Raw genomic sequence first — 19,424 nt, 5'->3', positions numbered from 1 at the left:
ACTTCCAACTGTGTCAAAAGGATTTAATGTGTTATTTATACATAATATAAAAGAATCAGTGCTAAACAAGTTAGGATGCTTGATTTATCTAGTTTTATGTTGGCAGGTTGTTGGTTAAAAAATCTTGGAACTGACAGATTTGAAAAGCATGTAGTCTACCCCCCCCAACAGAAACACACCCACCATCACACCAAGCCTGGAAACTGAGAACCAGATGTACCCACGATGCACTGCTCTACAGCAGAGCACTGTCAAACACTGCCCTGTTGCCCTAGCGACAGCTAATGGCTTCCAGCTGAGATGGCTGGAGATCTCTAGGACTGACTTTTTTTTTCTCTTCTCCCATTTCTCGGCTATTTAAAATCCAGTTATCATGTGGAATAAGCATGAGGTTCATTCCAAAAACATAAACTTGATATAGGTGATCCTGTGGGTTTCTTTTTTTTTTACTTTTTAGAGGAGGGGAAACCACAGTCTCCATATTTGCAAACCTGCAACTGAGAGAGGTTATCTAAGGTAAGACTAGGAAGATTTAAATTCTGGCAGTCAGTTCAAATCATCATTTATTTTAAATCTTGTGTTTTGAAAACTGGAATAATTAAATTATTTCAAACACTACAAATGACTCAGTAGTGTAGAAATGTCATGATAATTTCAGATGTCATTGGAGCTTAATTCCAACTAATCCGAGATCTTCTCTGTGGCACTCTACTCTGACGTACTGTTGCATCTCTAAAAAGGATATTGCTGTCTGCGGTAAAGAAACCAGACTGGCCCCTGACACCCTCGGGCCCTACACAGGACAATCCTGTCTGCATTGTGGTCGCTGTCTCCCAGTGGACGCATACGGCTTTAGTGATGTTTCCAACTAGGACTGTGGTCTCTCTCCTAGATTTAGTGTCCTTTGTCTGGCTTTGTAAATCTTCAAAATAGTGCAAGTGAAAAAAGCAGCTTTGAATGAGGCCAGTGTATCCTGGCCTTGGTATTGTTCCCCAAGTTTGGCAAAACGGATCTTGTGACATGCACTCTCCTGGCAAGGGACAGAGCCTCCTTTGTGCTTCCCCTGTCTCGTTCTTGTGAAACTTTAACATTATCCAATTGGGTTTTTTTCTGTGCTGGGGTAATTCCCTAACCTTGAGATAGGCAATGCAGAACAAACAGCAAACAGGGGTGCTGTAAAGTATGCAAAGAGATCATTAGATGGTTAGTTTGAAGATGCTGATGCTCTGAAAACCTGATGATGACAGAGAAAAATGTGTAATGTGTGAAAGGGAGAGAGAGAAACATAGACAAAAAGACACATGAGCAGCTACAGATGGGGTACTCAAAGATTAGATATGCGAAATGATTAAATGCAAACCACCGCACTCAGAGGCAAAGTAGGTACAGACTGATTGAAGGAACACTTGAAAAAGATTTTGTTTTTTTTTTAAGTGTTCCTCTCAACAGGCCGGGAGAACCAACCCGAGAGGGAGTGAGAACGGCGGTGCTCAGACTGAGAAGAGGTCATGCTGGGGATGACACTTTGGACACGAGCCGAGTACTCTGGGAAAACAGATGAATGATGAGAAGAAGAAGAAGAACGATCATAACAAAACTAATAGGAAAAGGTAAACAAGTAGAGAGAAAATGAGGTCCCGCCTATGACAAGAACAAGAGAAGAAGGTAACTGACAGATATTTTCTATTTATATAAAAGATGCTCATTTCTGTTACAGTTTGGACATCAACCTATGAGTGTTGATGTGCACGCTAACATCTAAATCCCACATTAAAAACCTTAAGTGAAACAGTTTTGTCTTGTCATGAGAAAAGGAGGATTTCTATGATACACGAAGTAGAAAGCAGTCAGATTTGGGTCTCATTAAACTGACAGAAACAGTATTCTACATTTCTAACTCCTGGCGGTGTTAAACTAGCATTTTGTTTTGTGTAATATGAACTATTGCTCTACATTGAAATCGCAGTAAAGTTAAGTGAACCATACTGTTGATTCTAGAAAACCTCTTTCTGCTTCTTTCTGTTTGTTATCTGAAGGTTCAGCTATCACACTCCTTTATGTTGACTCTGTTCCATTTCTTGCTGCTCTGCAGGATGTCTGATGTGCTTATCTAGGGACAGTCAACCTGCTGGGCTGGAGGGATCACTTCCTGTTTGAGCCTGAGTGATAGGGACTGATGAGGTGACATTCAGGAAATGAGATAAGGACAGAGCAGTATTTTCCATGAGAGATATGTGTTCAGTGCAGGGCCGATGGCATCAATATTACTCTTCAGTACATGTTCTGTTCTGCATTTGCTGCCACAAAAACAACTGATGCAGTGAATAACAATTCACAAAATGAACAGTATTTAATTTAGCATCTGCAATGACCGTTAAACAGCAGGGTAATGTTAACTTTACCACTGCTGATTTAAAGACATGTAGTACTGTTTGGGTGCTTCTTAGGAGAAGCTATAGTGGAAGGCTACAATCAAGATTCAGTTTTGCGCAAGGCCTCAGAGATATTTGGAGCTGTGCAGACCAACCTTAGAATGAAATCAAAACATTTTTAATCTGTTTTCCAGCGAAAGGTTGCATCTTCAAATGTATTTTTGTGATCTCAAAGATGTCTGTCTCTGTTTGCTGAGAATGATAAAAAGGGTTGCCAGAGGCAAAACCAAAGTTTAAATCCAATATTTCCACTCCACTCCACTCCACTCTTATATTTGTTCTCTGTTGGATGCACTGTAGGTCAAGCCCCACACTGTCTGTGGAAATATTGGATTTTAAGGTTGGTTTTGCCCTGGACAAAATTTGTATCATAACATGCACGCTATAGAAATGTATGAGATCATATAAATACTTTTAAAGATGCAACCAGGTGCTGGTAATGGGAATTTTTTTGAAATTAAAGGTTTTCCCCTAAGATATGCACAGAGTGCTGAGGTCACAAATAGAATGGAGAATGAATTAGACAGTCAAGAGGAAATAAGTTAATGTTAGATCTTACCAGCTACTCTTTGGGCGACCAGACCTTCAACGTTGAAGACTTCATCAGGCTCACTGTCTCTTGGCTGGGGTGATGTTGAGGCAGCACTAGGGCTTCTCTGGGGCTCAGAGACCTCTGCAGATTGGGACAATGTGTTTGGTGGGTAGGTGTTGGTGGGCTTGAGCTGGAGGTGGCCAGGTACAGAAGGGGAGACTTGTGAGGAAGGACTGGTTCCAGCTATTTCAGATGTGTAACTCAGAGATCCCTGGGCAGGTGCAGGGTCTGGTGTATTAGGCTTCCCAGGTGATATCTGAGCAGGTAACGAGTGGCTGGCCAGGCTGGACATGGGGCCAGACAAGTGGGTATGAATAGCGGCATCGGCCTGATAGGAAGGTCTGGTTTGGCTCTGGGAGAAGGACGGCTGTGTGGTCACTACATCGTTGTTTTCCCTCAATGGAGCACTTTGAGACTTAGGCACCAGCGAACGGCCTGGCTCCAGGTCCAACATGAGGAGATTAAGGGTTTCAATAGATTGCTCAATCTCTTGCTGGGAGGCGCTTTGGCGATGAGGGAACTGTGGGAGGCTGTGGTGACTTGGCATCACTGCCACAGATGTAGGTGGACTAAAGGTGAGCCCTTCAGTTACTGGCTCCTCAGGTACACCAAACTGCTGCCAAACATTGAGACCACGCTGGACGGCATCCCTGCTACTGGTGGTGCGGGCGGGAGCTTGTGGCATAGACTTTGGTTCTGCACCATACGACTGAGAGCGGTGCAGATTGCCATTCTGAGTAGCCATGTAATTACCAGAGTATGGGGCTGAATCACTTTGGGTCAAAGTGACAGGTTTGTTGGATATGCAAACCTGTGGCTGGATGGTTTCCAGGGGCTTTTCTGGAGCACTGCGCTCCAGATATGGCACATGATCCTGGCCATTAATAACTGACTCAGACTGGTAATAGAGATCAGCTGGTGTGGCCCGACCATCTGTGGAGGAGAATGTCCCTAGACTGTCCACACTGTTGCCCTCTTGACTGGTAGGCAGCTCGTCATCTAAAATGTCTGTTTCACGGTCAATACTACCGTGCCCATTGACATGGACCTGAGCAGGCACCAGGTGAAGCATCCCTCCAACAGCAGAGGTCGGGGAGGACAGGTAGCCCTGTCGGTGCATGGGCCCCTCCAAGCCACTCAGGAGTTGCTCCAGCTCCTGTTTCTCTTGGGGACTGATGGGTTGTTGTGGAGCTGGGGCGTGGTGATGGACTGACGGTAGCTCCTCACCTACAGGAACATGTGGCTGGCTCACTGTAGAAGCATGAGAGGCTGCTGCTGCTTCATCAGTTCGGTCAGTTTTGATGGAGGCAGTAGAGTTTCCTGAGTCGCTGCTCACTGACAAGGCATGGTCAACTGCAGGCAGTGCGTGCTCAACAGCAGTGGGTGGGAGGCCATTCGCTGTGATCGTTCCTTCAACAGACTCCTTTTTGCGCACTTTAGCGTAGAGGCTGCCGTCCAGGGGTCCTTCGGTATGGATGACTTCTAGAACAAGAAGTTCAAAAGACACTTGTTACAATCAGATTAAACCAAATGCAACACTCAACAGCCATTTAACTTTCCCTGACCATTTAATTTTCAACCACCCAAATAATCTTAGAGCCACTTTGGCCATTAAGGAAATAAGTCTGGAAATCTTCTAAATATGAGCACATTCTTTTCATCAAGGAATAAAGAGCAAAGAGTGAGGAACTATCAGAGAGAGAAGCAGGGATATGGGGACATTTTGTGGCCATTGCCAAAACAGCTGCAGTTAAATTAAACACTGGCTCATATCCATCTATTCTACCAGCTTCAGGAAATGAGCAGGGTCTGTGGCATGCACTTTGGAAAAAACGATGAAATCACAGGAGCCTGCCTTACGCTTTCTCAAGCCAACTGGACTAATCTGTGCCACCTGAGAAATACTGGCATAATAGAAGATGAACCACTTTCTGATTTGATTTGCTCATAAGCCCTGCAACTGTGAACAGGATAAGCTGATGCAGAAAACGATGACAGATGGACATAACAGACTTTTAATCCACTGATTTCTTAACTCGTAAGCTCCGATAGAATGCTGCAATGTAGGTTGTGTTCACTGAAGCCAAATGCACGTGCACACATATTGTACTTACACACACACATGCACATACACATTCACACATGGCCACACCCAAGTCCAGTGAAGAGGAAGTAGGGTGCCCCAATCAGAAGAATTTAGTCATCACTGGAAAATCAGCCTCACTGTGTAAGGGAGACCTGGAGGCTTTTCCTGGCCTCCGAAACCCAAAGCAAAACAAAAGCTCAACATACTGAGAGTTTAACCGAAAAGACTGAAACACAAACCCTCCCTAATTCCCTCATACAGCCAACACATTGCACCAATTTGCCAACATTTTTTACGCAATCAAAGGCTGTCAAAATATCAGTTCTTTCTTTTAAGGTGTAATGTTATATTTCTTTAATTCATCACAACCATCTCACATCACCCATATCATTTAGTATCAGTTTGTGTGGTTATGCATACCTTAGAAGGGCAGAAAGAAAACCAAAACCTCATAACCCATGATTGGGCATGTCCTGATAAACAAATCAGATAACTGGGAAAGGAGTTGCACAAAGAAGCTGTCTGTGTCTCTGTAACTTATAGATATCTCCATCTCAGTTTCAGTGAATACAGGGCTCTGTAATGGAGCTTGTTGGGCTTACACAAGCTGGGTACTGCAAAGTCTCCTTGGCTGGACCGAGGCAATTTGCCAAGGGAACAGCGCACCGTAGTGGTTGCACTGTCAGGCTACTGATGGAAACAAATCTGGTGGTTCTTGGTCACAGAAAATTCCAGTTTGTGTTGTCTACTACTAACCTATTAGTGATTTTACTTGATTGGTATATTGGTGGACCACTAGCGGGAAAAAGAGGCTATGGTAGCTTCCAGCATGTCTAGACTGATAATGTCCTCTTGCTGTACTGCATGCCATTTGGACAGTGTATCCCCAGTTGTGGTCTGGCCAGCTCAATTTATACACACAAGGTAGTTCTTATAATTACCACAGTCAACACAGACAATATCCAAAAGAGACCAATTATGATGCCAGTTCAGATTTTTGGAAGCTGATGATATGAACTCTCCACTAATGTCAGTGTTGTCTCCCCTGACAAGTTAGCTGTTAAGACAGGAGGTTCCAAATCAAGTCACCGTGACAAATTTATACAGCTCATGAAACTGTTTAAGTATCGAGTTAGGGGCTCTGCATGCATTCCCACCCACATGAGCACACACACTTTTAATGCATCACTCATGCCGATAAACATAGACATAAGTCGTGAAAGAAGAGCTCCCCTAACTGTCTCTATTTCAGCACCTTTATAATCACTTGCCCTGTAGCCTAATGTGACTCACGCAATTAGGATGATTAGTCACACAGCTCAGCTGATTTTACATCCTGCACGCCTCAACTAAAACATCTCATCAAGTCACTTCAGAGAAAGTCAAAGTTTTTTCAAAGGAAATGACAGAAATACCTCCACAGGTGGAAGTTCCCCTACCTGTGTGAGCAGTGGACGACGGTATGATCCCAAACTAAGCTGGGAAAAGGCCTGACGAGGAGTCCCCGGGGTGGGACATGAGGGATTACAGCAAGAGTTGGGGGAGTTGGTTCTGGCTACTGTTCCCTCTCCTCCTCCCTCTACTGAATAGCTTGCTGTCTGGCCGAATCAGGAGAGCTACTGCTGTTGCTTGCTGCTCAGTGGCTCACACTAGTCTAACTCTGCCCCTGTTGTGTGTGCGTATGTGGGAGGTCTATCACAACAGCCTGTTTGACGGTGTATGTGGGAGGTGGGGGGTAACTGGCCATTGAATTTCAGAGTATAGAGATTGAGAGAGTGACATCAGTCCCATAAGGTAAGGCTCTCTCACACATCTACTTCCCTTATGTACAGTTTGGACAAGCCACTATTTCATAAAATAAAACTCTTTGCTTTACTTAAGAGACTCTTTTTTTCCAATAATAGTGGATGGGAAGGACACATCATCCCATTCAACGAGAACGAGAATGAATGAGAAAGCGTGTCCAAACTTTTTGGCTGGTACTGTACATTGACAGAAAAGCACATATTAATGCATACACTAACATTCACAGAAATAAGCCCTGCATGCTCACATACACACAGATGCCCCTCCTTTAGCGCACTGGTGTTGAAAACACTCATGTAATGGAAAGAGCTACTTTGTCCAACAACAGCCATTTAACAAGCTCTCTCCAAGCATGGAAGCGGGGAGAAAACTCCACCCTGCTGCAGACAGATGGAGAAAACAGAAAAGCGTAGCGAGTGAAAAATAGAAAGATGAATACATTGAATGGCTGCTGATCTGGTTTGGAAAGAATATAAGAAGGGCTTATAGTCTTACTTGACAGAAGTACTAATAGAACAAAGGGAGCTGTAGATGATTTAGTAGTTCGCTGTAAATGCGACATACAGTAACGTGCACACACACACAAACATGAACAAAACAACCTTTTTCCCACAGTTTGAAAACTCTTCAGTCTATGGTGCAGTTCATATCACCTAGCCATCTGTACACATTTGCATGCAGGACAGTCACTTCACTATTGGACACCACAATCCAGAACTACTGACAACAACCACTTTCGTCATTCTGTCTGATAACAGTAAACATGTGACTTTGGCCTCCACAAAGCTTTTTCTATTTACATCCTAATTTCAAGCAAATTCATTGGAAGTTACATGGCTATAGATTGCGCCGTGATATTGTTTTTCCCCTCATTTGACTCACAGATCACACCAACTCTCTTGTTTCCTTTCTTTAAGCTCTTTCTTCTCTTTGTTCTTCCTCTCTTTCTACCCCCACATCCTTCCCTTGACCTCTCACTTATTCTTTCAGTGATGATGATGATGATGGTAATGGTAATGAGGCCAGCTGTATTATGGTCCCATCCTCACACTAAATGAAAGCCCAGTTTAGTCAGCCCTCTTTAACTAGCTCATATCTCTGTTTAGGGACGATGTGACTGATGAGTGATCCACAGAATCCCCATTTGTACAACAGGAAATCTAATCTGTCATTTTACACTTGTGAGACTTTTTACTGCAGGGATGCTATTTATGTTGTGGCTGTTTCTGTGTGCGGTGCTATGTCTGATGCTGTTCATTTGGTTGCAATGAACCCACGTAAGCCTCTGCAAATACCTTCTGACAGTGTTTCTTCAAGTGATAAGAAAGGACATGTGTATGTGTGATATCTCACAATGTGTGTGTCTGTGTTGCTGTGTTTTCACATACTCCCCAGGAGGTAAATACTTGCTCTGTGATCCCAAGCACATTAGTTAGAGGAGAATGTCTGCGATCCTGACCCCATACTCCTTATCAATTATATAACAGCAGGAGAGTCAACCGTGTCTGTCCTGCCTGGACTGACCAATTGGTTGTGTTGTGTTGCTACATAGTCTTCATCAAAGAGGGTGTAAAAATAAACATATATTACAAAACAGGCTTATTACAAAATGCTTAAGAGAGCAGCAGCACACAGACAATAATAAAGTTAACACAAGACAAGCAAGTCAGTGTAAGATGCAGTAGTCTAGGCAGTCACAGGTTTTCACAAGATCCTACATAAATACAACACATGGATCAAAACTGAATTCTATAAAACACTAAGTGTTGCAGATGGAGGGTGCTGCCAGATATTTTAAGGTTCTGTGGGCCAGATGGTGCAACTGTGTGACCTCTTAGCCTTTGAACTTTGAGCTCTGACCCTATGGCAATAGATCCCCCTTACAGCGGAAATAGCATGTTTCCCCTATAGCTTACATGGACAAACACACCGTACGCCACTCTGTGCTTGTGTATGTGTGTGTGAGGGAGTGTGCGGGCATTCCAAAACACCTGGGGGTCCTTGTCTACTGGCCACAAGTGTGACATTAATAAAAAAGCAATGATGAAACATTTTCTGAGAATGTGCCCTCAGGCCTCAAATGTTACAACCACTAATAGCCGGACAGGAATAAAGTTCTAAGTGCATTTACATTCAAGAAGCCCAAGAGAATAGAGAGCTTCAGTGGTTGCACACACTAGTGTAACAGTATGTAAGTATAGCCCGTATGGTGCCATGTTTGGTAAAAGTTAATGGCTGAACTATTGATTTGGCAACAAAGCATGCCTTTACTGTACTGTTTGTGAGGGCTCAAGGACAGCTATTAAAGTAATCCTGTGGTCTTGTAAATGATCTACACAAAAAGCTATTTCATGGTCTGGGCTGGATTAATTTGACTTGTGAAGATCACAGAAGACAGATGAATTAAAAAGCCAACCTCATGAAGTGTACCTGATATTTAAAGGAACGTAATAGTTGTTGCGTAAGTGGCTTACTGATTATGAGAAGGCTTGGTGCAATAGGTATGACAGAAAATTAATAAGCAGTCAAATTATGCTATATGCTAATGATGCCAATGCAAGAACTTCAAATGTTTATTTGAAATGGGTATCCTTGGTGCATTAATGGGAGGATCAGCAGGATATACAGTACATTTAAGTACAGTTTAGCTATTGGCCCAAAACGTTCAGTCAAATATACAGTAAGTACAGGAACTTGTTGTGGCTTAATGAACACTTGCCCAGCAGCTCATTAAATATACATCAAAGATTACTGTGAATCAATGTGTGTGAGTGCAAACTTGCTAGGATTGGAGAAACAAAGGACAACGTAATGGAGGTTGATTTTGGAACACGCAGGAGAAGAATATTGATTGATATTGACATTTACGTTCACCTTCAACATGCCCTGCAACAACGCCCTAATGACATCATTAGAGGGAGTATTATTTGTATGTTTTTTTCCAAAAAAAGGCATCAAGGGTGAATGCAAAGTAACATTTCTGAATAAAATCCTTCATATCTATGCCTCAGTATTTGAGAGTGCTGACTGAGAGTGCAACATAACTGTAACCTGCCACCAGTAACTTGCAGCTAGTATTGGATAAAATGAAGGACTATGTTGGACTGATAATATAAAAACAGATTTCAGCACAAATAATGCTTAAAAACAAACAAAAGCGCAGACATAACCTACACACACTATGCGCTACCTCTCAGGCAGACAGTTCATCCATGCAGAGCATTATGTTTCACTCTGGATGAGGTTGTGTCTCAGGAAAAGCCATCAACGGTCGTTAGCAGCAGGATTGTGTAGGGAAAATCCTGAGGGCCAAATGAGGAGAGCGTCTGATGAGCTGGCCGTGGCTATCTCGTTCTAGAGGTGAGGAGAAGCTTTGATGGGCTAATTCTCGGTAGCTCTGGTCTGGAGAGACTGCAAAGACACGACCACATCGTTTTGCCTCTGAGGCCTTGATAGTTTACACAGATCCTCTTCAAAGCAACTCTCGTCAGCTCTTGTTCTAATCAACATCCTGGTAAATGCTTCAGACACAAACTCATCTTCAGTTCCTGACCAGATACTTCCTGATATTAAAGCTGAATCAACATGATATTTTACAATGGGTTAAATTGTCGAAAATATTTTTAGTGCCTTCAGGCAGCAATATGATTATTGGGATTTAGAATTTTCCAGTGTCCCAAATGACTGCTTTTACACTCCCCTTTTTAAAATGTGGGGCAGACACACAAATAGACAGAAAGAGAGAGAGAGAGCAGAGTACTAGGGTAAAAAAACACTTCATTGTCCCATATTTCTCTGGCCTTATAGGTGGTGTTTCTGTGGTGTTTTCCTATACAAGTATAAGATGGAAGAGATGGTAGTGGTCCAAGCTTTCCCAACTTGTTCAAGTTTTTGTATGGAGAGTATTTTTCTACCATTTTCTCCCCAATTTGGGTTAACCAATTCCCTTCATTGCCATCTTAGTCCCTCTGTCGGCCCTTACATGCTGTCACCGGACACTTATTTTCACTTGCCAGCCTCACTATTCCCTTCCCACCCCTATCAATGCAGGTGCCAGGTGCAACAAGTGGGAGTCAATGGTGCAGAGGCGAGGGCATGACCCCTCGCTGGCTACCTCCCTTTCTGGCTTTGTGTTGGTAAGAACACATGACCAAGTGTGAAGTATCAGAGTTCAAATCTGGGCAGTGGTTTGACCCTGTGCCACCAAGTGTCCCGGAGGAATCATAAACCAACTGCTGAGGGTGGCACAATTGAGAAAAACAGACTTGACCTGTACGTGTTCCTTGATGTTACTGGCAGTATGATGAATAATATAATGATGCTTTTTCAAACTGTGTTTCTTATGAACTGAAGAAGGTAGGACTGTAACAAAGAGCAGGAAAGGTTGGTGCATGAATAGAATTCCCTTCAGAGGAAAGACAAAAGCCGGGGATTTGAGACCAGTGTTCCCAATAGACTCAAAATGAAAGTGTTTGAGTTCATGCAAAAACGTAGTCCCTTTCCCCTTGTAAAGTTCATCTCCTGTGTCCATCCGCCCCTTTCCTTAGAAGGGGTCTATTCATTAAGCTAAATTACCCGTGCAGAAGGATGCTCGAGGCCAATAACACACCCCGAAACAAGACAGTGGTGCCTAATAAAGAAGGTGTAACTCTTAGTCTTTGTTCATACTGGGTTTCTCCATTTAGATTTCAATAAAGTCCTAGAGGCTGCTGAGCAAAATCACCAAACACTGAAAAATGCAGATAAAGGGAAATGGTTAGAAGCACTGAAGGAAAGCTGGACAAGTGCTTGTGCAAAGCCATTTTGCATTAAGCAAGATTGCAGGTGAGGGAAGCCAACAGTTAAGCTCCCAAAGTCAGGCTCTCTAACTGAATTATACTTAATTTACTAGGCATAGAAATGTCCTGTCATTATCTTCAAGAAAGAGTTTACTGTTGACAGAGATGAAGTGGTCATTGTGGTTCCTCCTCCTACAGTGCAGAGACATCAATACTGGATAAAAGGCAAATAAAGAGCGGAACTTGTGAGAGGAGCTTGTGGAAAGTGATGATGATTAATTATGTCCTGGCTCTGCGATGGCATTTTTAGCCAGATCAGCTGTGTAAAGATGGCTGGAGAAAACGAAAAAGAGAGGGAGAAAGAAAGAGAGAGAGTGTCTGGCCAACAGCTGGAGTAAAGCTGTATCCATGAGGAGTTAACAGACCACTCATTCATTCCCACGCACTGTGGACTGCCTATAACTAGAGCTCTCTCCCTGGATTAGCCATGTCCTGCTGAAACTTCTATAATGCTCACGCTATATTAAAAAAATCCAAGTATACTATCTATTTTCCTGAATGAAATTCAGTGATCAGCCTCTGTCTGACACATAGCTTGGAAGGTGAATGCTATATTAGGTGTAGCACACAACTTTGAACTTGCCCTACAGTATGTAGCTGTCGCCTAGCAGAAACCCCTGTCCCTGTGCCCCCACAGTCAGGGTCCAATTGGGGACACTCCACAACACAAGGCACTTGTTCTCTCTTTGTGTCCAGTCTTTCCTAGAAGGCCTTTATTTTTCTGTCTTGGCTGTTATGCAATCGGAGCTGTGCAAAGTTTGGAGTCAAAGCAGCCTAATCCACCCAAAGCCTGGGACCAGACTGGGGGACTGATAGCATGGAAGCCTGTTGCCAACACAAAGGGCCAGACGTTTCACCTCTGCATTTTGTGAAGAAACGCCATGGCCTGAAAATGTGTCAATGAGGTGGTGGCTTGACTTTTAGCATCAGAGAAGTGCAAGAATGTCGAGGTCAGTGGATATCATGCGAGGCGGACGACTGGTATCCGCAGTCGGATGTACACACTCAAATCAATTCACACAAACATGTACAAGTAAATCTAATTTTCATTTAGTCATGAAACGACTCATCTGAAACAGTGTGGCTACCATGACAATATCTTCAGAATGAATCAACAGACGCCAACCTGCCATAATGTCAGCATGTCTCCTACTGAAAGACCCATGAGCAAGACTTCCAGTCATCTTCAAGGGTGCTGCACTAAAGTTGATCCAAACTGCTGACCTCATTGGTGTGGGGCTCAATTAAAGAGAGTTTCCCTACCAGATCAATTGTAAGTATCAGATTATTATTAAGGTTTGAGCGTTATTCAATTCTACAAAGGACAAAGAAAGAAATGAGGGTGATGGCAACATTAGAGTTAGGGAACATTAAATGAATATTCAGATTATTATTCTTAGCTGAGACTAGCTGAGCAGATTTATCCATCATCAAATGCTTGAACAGGAGTCATTCAGTACTGGCAAACTGAAAAATGTCAAATTTAGGAAAATCCAAGTTTCTGAAAAAGTGAATTAATTTAGGAGAAGTGTAACTATATTGACGTCTGTGGTAATTCACATCCCACCTGGTTCTTGAACTACTATTTGGCCGACTGACCATTTGAATCTCAGTCAACCGCTGGGCCTAAACATAGTCACAGCGGTGATATCATTCTGTTGCGTCAACTTCTACCTCCACCAGGATTATGTAACTCCCTCCACCCGATCCCCTTCTGCAGCTCAGCATGCAACACAAATACAAACTTAAATTCGACTTATTTAAGCCTTGCTCTCTTGCTACAAGAATGTAGCGAGAAATAGTCTGTGCCAAACAGGGCACGCATGGTCAACAATCCTTTCTGTTTGGATAATTAAGGACATGGGGACGGGAACACAGACATCTCCCTCTGACTATTGTAATGTATGAGATCAGAGAGGAAGCATTAACCTCTGGAGAGAGAGTGAGAAAATAACACAAACACACACACACACACTTGGACTGCCGCTTCTCAACACAGGAAAATACTTATTGGACTTTGGATAAACAGTAACTAAGTGGCATCAGAAAATAAGCTTACATAGAAAAGTCAAGGACACTTGACTTATTTTGTTTCTGGAAGTTGCTACAGTGCCTCAGAACCTTATTTTACAACACCTATAGAGATTTTTCGTGTACAATTTAAGGCTTGTGTCTTATTTTTTGTAATTTGCACCATTATTCCTATTGAGAACTGCTATATTGGTATAAAGAAGGTGACCAAAGATGAACCAGGGAGTCTTAATTCTGATAGATGTTTACAACAGTAACATTTTCAGTTTGTTTTTAGTTTTTCCAAATATGTCTATCACCTGTATGATCATCTGCTTGCTCGTCCTTCTTCCTCCTTGAGACTTCTCTTGAGCATTGTCGCCACATTTCCAGATCTCAGCAATAACTTGGCTCGTACAGTATTCCCAATAGGAATTATAGCCAAAATCACAAAAATAAGAGCCAACCCGAATTATCCTTTAGACCACAAAAACACAGACTTTCTATATGCGACTCAACTTTTTATCAGTACTGGATAAAAACATTTGTAAAAGATTAAACTTCAAAGGATCACTTGCCTTGTGAACTTGGTTGAAGCAGTAAAAAAAAAACATTAACATGAAAAGCACAATGTGGCCAAGTGTTTGGATAATAGACAACCCGCAATGAGTAATTGAGCATATTTCCAGATAAAATTAAAGATCCTGTTTCTGCAAATCTCTATATCTACAGCTCCGAGCATGCTACTCACATGTTGTCAAAGACGTCAGCTGCTGAATTCGTTATAACTTTTCTCTCCGGCGTTATAAAGTGCAGAAGGACAAACTCGAAACAGGTTCACGGCGGAACTCTTCAACAACTATCAAATCTTGATAAAAGGCAGCCTCGCGCCGAGGGGAAATCGAAGAAATGCTGGACACAAATTCACCATGTCACTTTCTGTCTGTGCTGAGCAGCAGCATGCACGAACCCACTCTGACATTCTCTGTCACTCCTCCTCCTGTGAATCTGTGCACAAAAGGGTTTCACAGTCGAGCGGAGGAGTCTGCCTTTAACTCCTCCGACTCTTCACTGAGGCAGAGAGAAGAAGATCTCTTAGAACTTGAAGAGAAAGGTGGTGAAGTAGAAATAAGTCCTTACGAATTAATGGGGCAAAGTTTGTTCAAACCAGAGGGAAATGTGATTTACAGTCAGAATGCTGTAATATTGACTGTGTATGAGAAATCCTTGTCTTGATGAAGAGGTTCTGTACGATAGATATAGTGCTAATATAACACAAAAGAATTAATTTGATATTAGATGGAACTGAACGACTCTTGTTTTGAAAAGTTGGGAAAAGAATTGCAAAAACATCTCTTTCTCATATTTCTATCTCTCGCTCTTGTGAAATCTGTTGCTCTTTACTCTCATCCATCTTTTCTCTGTTTATATATCTCACTATTCTTATTTTCTCACTGTCATCCCCCCCCCCCTCCTCCCATCCCAGTTATTCCACAAATGTGTTGTGTTGGCAAGCTGAACCAATCACTGGAACAGAATGGTAAACAACAACACAAGGGTCTGTCACTCCCCGAAAGTCTATCAGTATTTAGTAACCAAAACATGATCTACCTTCACAGACCGTACACAACTTGAACTTTCACATCTGCTACTCACATGGTGTTTCCCTGCAGTTTTGTCTGCATGGTTGCTCGCATCAAGCTATAGCTTGGCATGTAGCGGCGTTGTTTGATTAGACTCGTGCATGTATCAGGTGACTGAAAGGATCGGCTTGTAACAAATTCCATTTCAGGGCCACTTGAATCAAGGAAGTAGTGATTTATATCAAGCTGTTACACAGTCTGATTTAGCGGAAATGTCTCTTTTTTCATCTTGAATCTTAGCAGCAACAATTTAGTTTGCATTTCTGTTCTGATTGCCATGACCTAACAATAGCACTACATCAAAAAACTGTTACCCTGTTCTTCATTTTAATGAGACTACTGCGTTGCCACATCAGGGGTCCCATAAAGGAGGGCCTTGATGCAAGAACGCAGGGTTGTCAAGCAAAAACACTGACTTTTTCTGCAACGTCATGCAGCAATACATCGCACTGATCGATAAATGACGTGCAAATGTACATTCCTGGTAGAATGTGAGAAACTGTGTAGAGTCTTTGTATCTGATTAGCCTTCAAACTCAAGATATATTATTAAAACTAGACTTTAAAAAACTGGATTGTTCTTCATCTTCTCACAAGTATCTGTAACACACCCACACCAATCCAGCACCGAATACAGACTTAAACAGATCTCTGGGATCCGGAAACTGCAACAGAAGGTTCCAAGAGTAACTTTAACTCTACAAGATGGGAAAAAAACATCAATAGAAGATACATGTGAAGGATAATAGAAACATACAGTGCTTTGATTTTGCCCGCTGAGCTGCAGCAAGTGCATCCTTTAGACACAATGACTTCTTTGAACACATGATCGCGATGAAAAAAGTGCAAGGATTTGATTTGTACGTAAAAGAGTAGATTATCATACCGTATCCACATAAGCTCAGTAAAGATATGAAAAAAGGCACAAAAAAAAACCCCTATGCTGAAACTGTCCCACAGCAGCTGTAGCTGTTTTTATCGAATAAACACAATGAATGTCAACATCAATCTTTTGAAAACCAACATCCACGTAAACAGCACTTACCCAATGTTGATCCCAACAAAACATTGGCCCTATAATTTTAAGCTTTATGCAATGCCTTGATAAGCTAAGAGGGCAGAAATCTTGTAAGTACAGTAGCCTGACGCTTTCCTCAGAAGAGCAACAACAGTCTTGACAAACTGCGAACAACAAACAACAATACTTTCTGTTTCTAACTAACACTCGTGAAGATATACACCCTCTCTTGTTTTCTCTCTCGGCTCTAAAAGCCACTCTGTCAGAGGAACTAATTACCTTTTCAGCGCTAACAAGTGTGACGCCAAATGACTGTGGAAACACCATCAGTTTCCTGGAAACCCTTTCTCTCTCTCTCTGCCATTGCTGCAAAGTGCATTTCTATGAGACAGAACCATTTTTAACTGTTCCCTTAAATACCATTTTGCAAGCTGAGCTCATTTAAAATGCAGTGTGTATCAGTCTGACTGCGCCGGCTGAATAAAGTCACGGCACAGAAAGGCTATTATGGGACATGTTTGAAGTTTTATCGACTACTTCATGGCTCAAGTAGCCACATAAGGACATGTGATTGTGCGTTTTATATTTTTCTGTGTACAGTATGTACCCTATGAAGCAATAGTAGTTGTTTGTATTTACATGTGTTTGTCAAATTCAAGACTTGAACGCAGTATCACCGTCGCTTGAACGAAGCTGGACTGAGATAACACACACACACACACACACACACACACATCAGCTATAACCTCCACTGGAACAGAATGAGTGGAGACCTATTCTATTTTAGCAAGGACTATTTCAAGCTGCCGCCGACTGTGGCGTAGACACTTTATGAGCAGCGATAGAAGGTAGCCAAGTAACCTCTGACCTTTCTGACTATCTGGGAAACACATAAAAAAAACTCCGGGGGAATCAAGGACAGAGCATCCCTCTTAAAAAAGCTACTGCGTCGTGTTGTGAATTGTCTTTTAAATCCACCCAAAATGCCCTGTCACACTCACTTGTTGGAAAATAATCTGTATGTTTCTATGATGCAGACTATAATAAGTTTAGCACTCATCATGATTAAACTTTACATGTATTAGTCCCTGCTTTTGCATGTTTTTCTCCTGCATGAGCAAGAATTGAACATTTGCATGAGCTGTTATGACAGCTTGTAAAATCAGTGTTGGAACATGTGGTAAATGTAATAACGACTGTGAAATTCCTGTATCAGTAAATACCTCCTGAAACCTGAACATATATAGGATATCCACAGGAATGTGCCAGATCATAATACTTTCCCTTTAATGATTATGTGATAAGACATAACACAACCCTGATTCTCAATAGATGTCAGCTTTTATCTTCCACAAACATGAGGAAAATCATTCCAGTGGTTACAAAAACAAGTTGACCATCCCTATAAGCGTGGCCCTTTTGGAAGGCAAAACAACAGGCTTGCTGCTATTGCTAAGGGTGTAGCATTGCTTCCTTTTTTGGGTGGCGGAGAAAGTAGCACTTTGGTCACAGAGTGACCACTGCCCCCTGAGCAGACAGACTCTGTCCACGCCTGTGGCTAAACCCAGGAATGCCTCGCGCTGCGTTCTGGAAAGCAGTAGAGTCAGGTCCCACGAGGCCTTTGGGCTCTCTGCGGTCATAATTTCACCACAAATGAACTCAGTGGTGCCAGTGACTCTCCTCCCTTTCAAAACATGATCTACCATTTACCATTTACAATAGATTTGGGGTGATTTTTGATACTTGCTGTGGGTAAAACACTTATTTTTACTTTGATTTACATACAGCTTTTCTCTTATAACAATATGATCATTTGATGAATGGATGGAAACTTTATTGATCCCCACAGGGGAAATTAACTTGTTATAGCAGATCAAAATTAGAAGAAAAAGAGTGATAAATAAAAACTAAAAGCTATAAATACTATAAATACTATATACACTATATACATCTATCACATATACAGATGTGCACAGGCTCTTGCAGGCTGCTACACTGTGGGTGTAGCAGTCTGCTGCTGTCTCATGCAGGAGATGAGTGTTGTCTAGGATTGACGACAGCTTGTCTAACATCCTCCTCTCACCCACCTCCTCTGTGGAATCCAGAGGACACTCCAGGACAGCGCTAGCCCTCTTAACACGTTAACTGAGTCTTTTTCTGTCCCTCTCCGTGCTTCCACCTCCCCAGCAAACCACTGCGTAGAAGATCGCTGACGCCACCACAGTGTCATAAAATATTCTAAACAGTGTCCCGCACGCTCCGAGGGACCTCAGCCTCCTCAGCATATGGAGACGACTTTGGCCTTTTTGTACAAGACATTGTTTTTGTCCAACCAGTGAACACTCAGGTATTTGTACACTTCAATCCCTGGATGTTCACCGGTGTAGACTGGGGCATCTATCACTATCTGCTTTGTCTTGCTGGCATTTATGTGAAGGTGATTTAGCTCACACCAGTCGACAAAAGTCCTTAATGGCCCTTCTGATAGGCATCCAATGATGGCCATCTCATCAGAGAACTTCTGGAGGTGAAAAGGAGAACGCACCGTCCCCTGCAGGCCCCCTGTGCTGCAAACCACCACATCAGACGCACAGTCACGAAGCCTCACATAGTCCGTCAGTGATTTGAGTTTTTGAGCAACTTTGTGATGCATGAAAGTAAATAAACAACACTGTATACTCCTGCTACTAATAATTCAGTATTTACCAGCATAAAAACATCTGCTAGTTTGTCTCATAAAGCATTCCAACACCTGTTTGAACTTAAACGTGACCTCGGTTCGACCCTGTCGTGGGAGTTTTAAAGGGATGAAAGTGTGAAAAAGCTCCATGAGGAAAGAGGCTGAATCTTTTTCTCTCTGTGTCACGCAGACAGACAAAAACAGCCTTGTTGCTAGAGGTCATCATGGATACGTGCTGTTTGTGTGTATGTGTGGGAGGGCGGAGTGAGAAAGAAAGAGAGAGAGAGAATAAAATAGCATCCCAACTTCTTCTAACCACA

General features: G+C 42.4%; 1 protein-coding gene across 14 annotated transcripts in view; it reads right to left on the bottom strand.

Moving 5' to 3' along the window:
* Positions 1-19,424, bottom strand: part of tns1b (tensin 1b) — a 174,565-nt gene that overhangs the window by 18,501 nt on the left and 136,640 nt on the right. For 11 of the 14 annotated variants that reach the window (XM_067603009.1, XM_067603013.1, XM_067603005.1 and 8 more), the window contains 2 exons: positions 2,992-4,506; positions 1,465-1,545 (listed from right to left, as the gene is read on the bottom strand). In XM_067603009.1, coding sequence (XP_067459110.1) covers positions 1,465-1,545; positions 2,992-4,506 — 1,596 coding nt within the window. The remainder of the gene's footprint in view (positions 1-1,464; positions 1,546-2,991; positions 4,507-19,424) is intronic. The other 3 variants (XM_067603006.1, XM_067603004.1, XM_067603012.1) reach the window with 2 other exon arrangements.

Source organism: Thunnus thynnus, chromosome 11 (assembly GCF_963924715.1).
Source record: "Thunnus thynnus chromosome 11, fThuThy2.1, whole genome shotgun sequence".
Taxonomy (NCBI): domain Eukaryota; kingdom Metazoa; phylum Chordata; class Actinopteri; order Scombriformes; family Scombridae; genus Thunnus; species Thunnus thynnus.
Note: the sequence above shows the minus strand (reverse complement) of the source record. Positions and strands in the feature narration are given on the sequence as shown.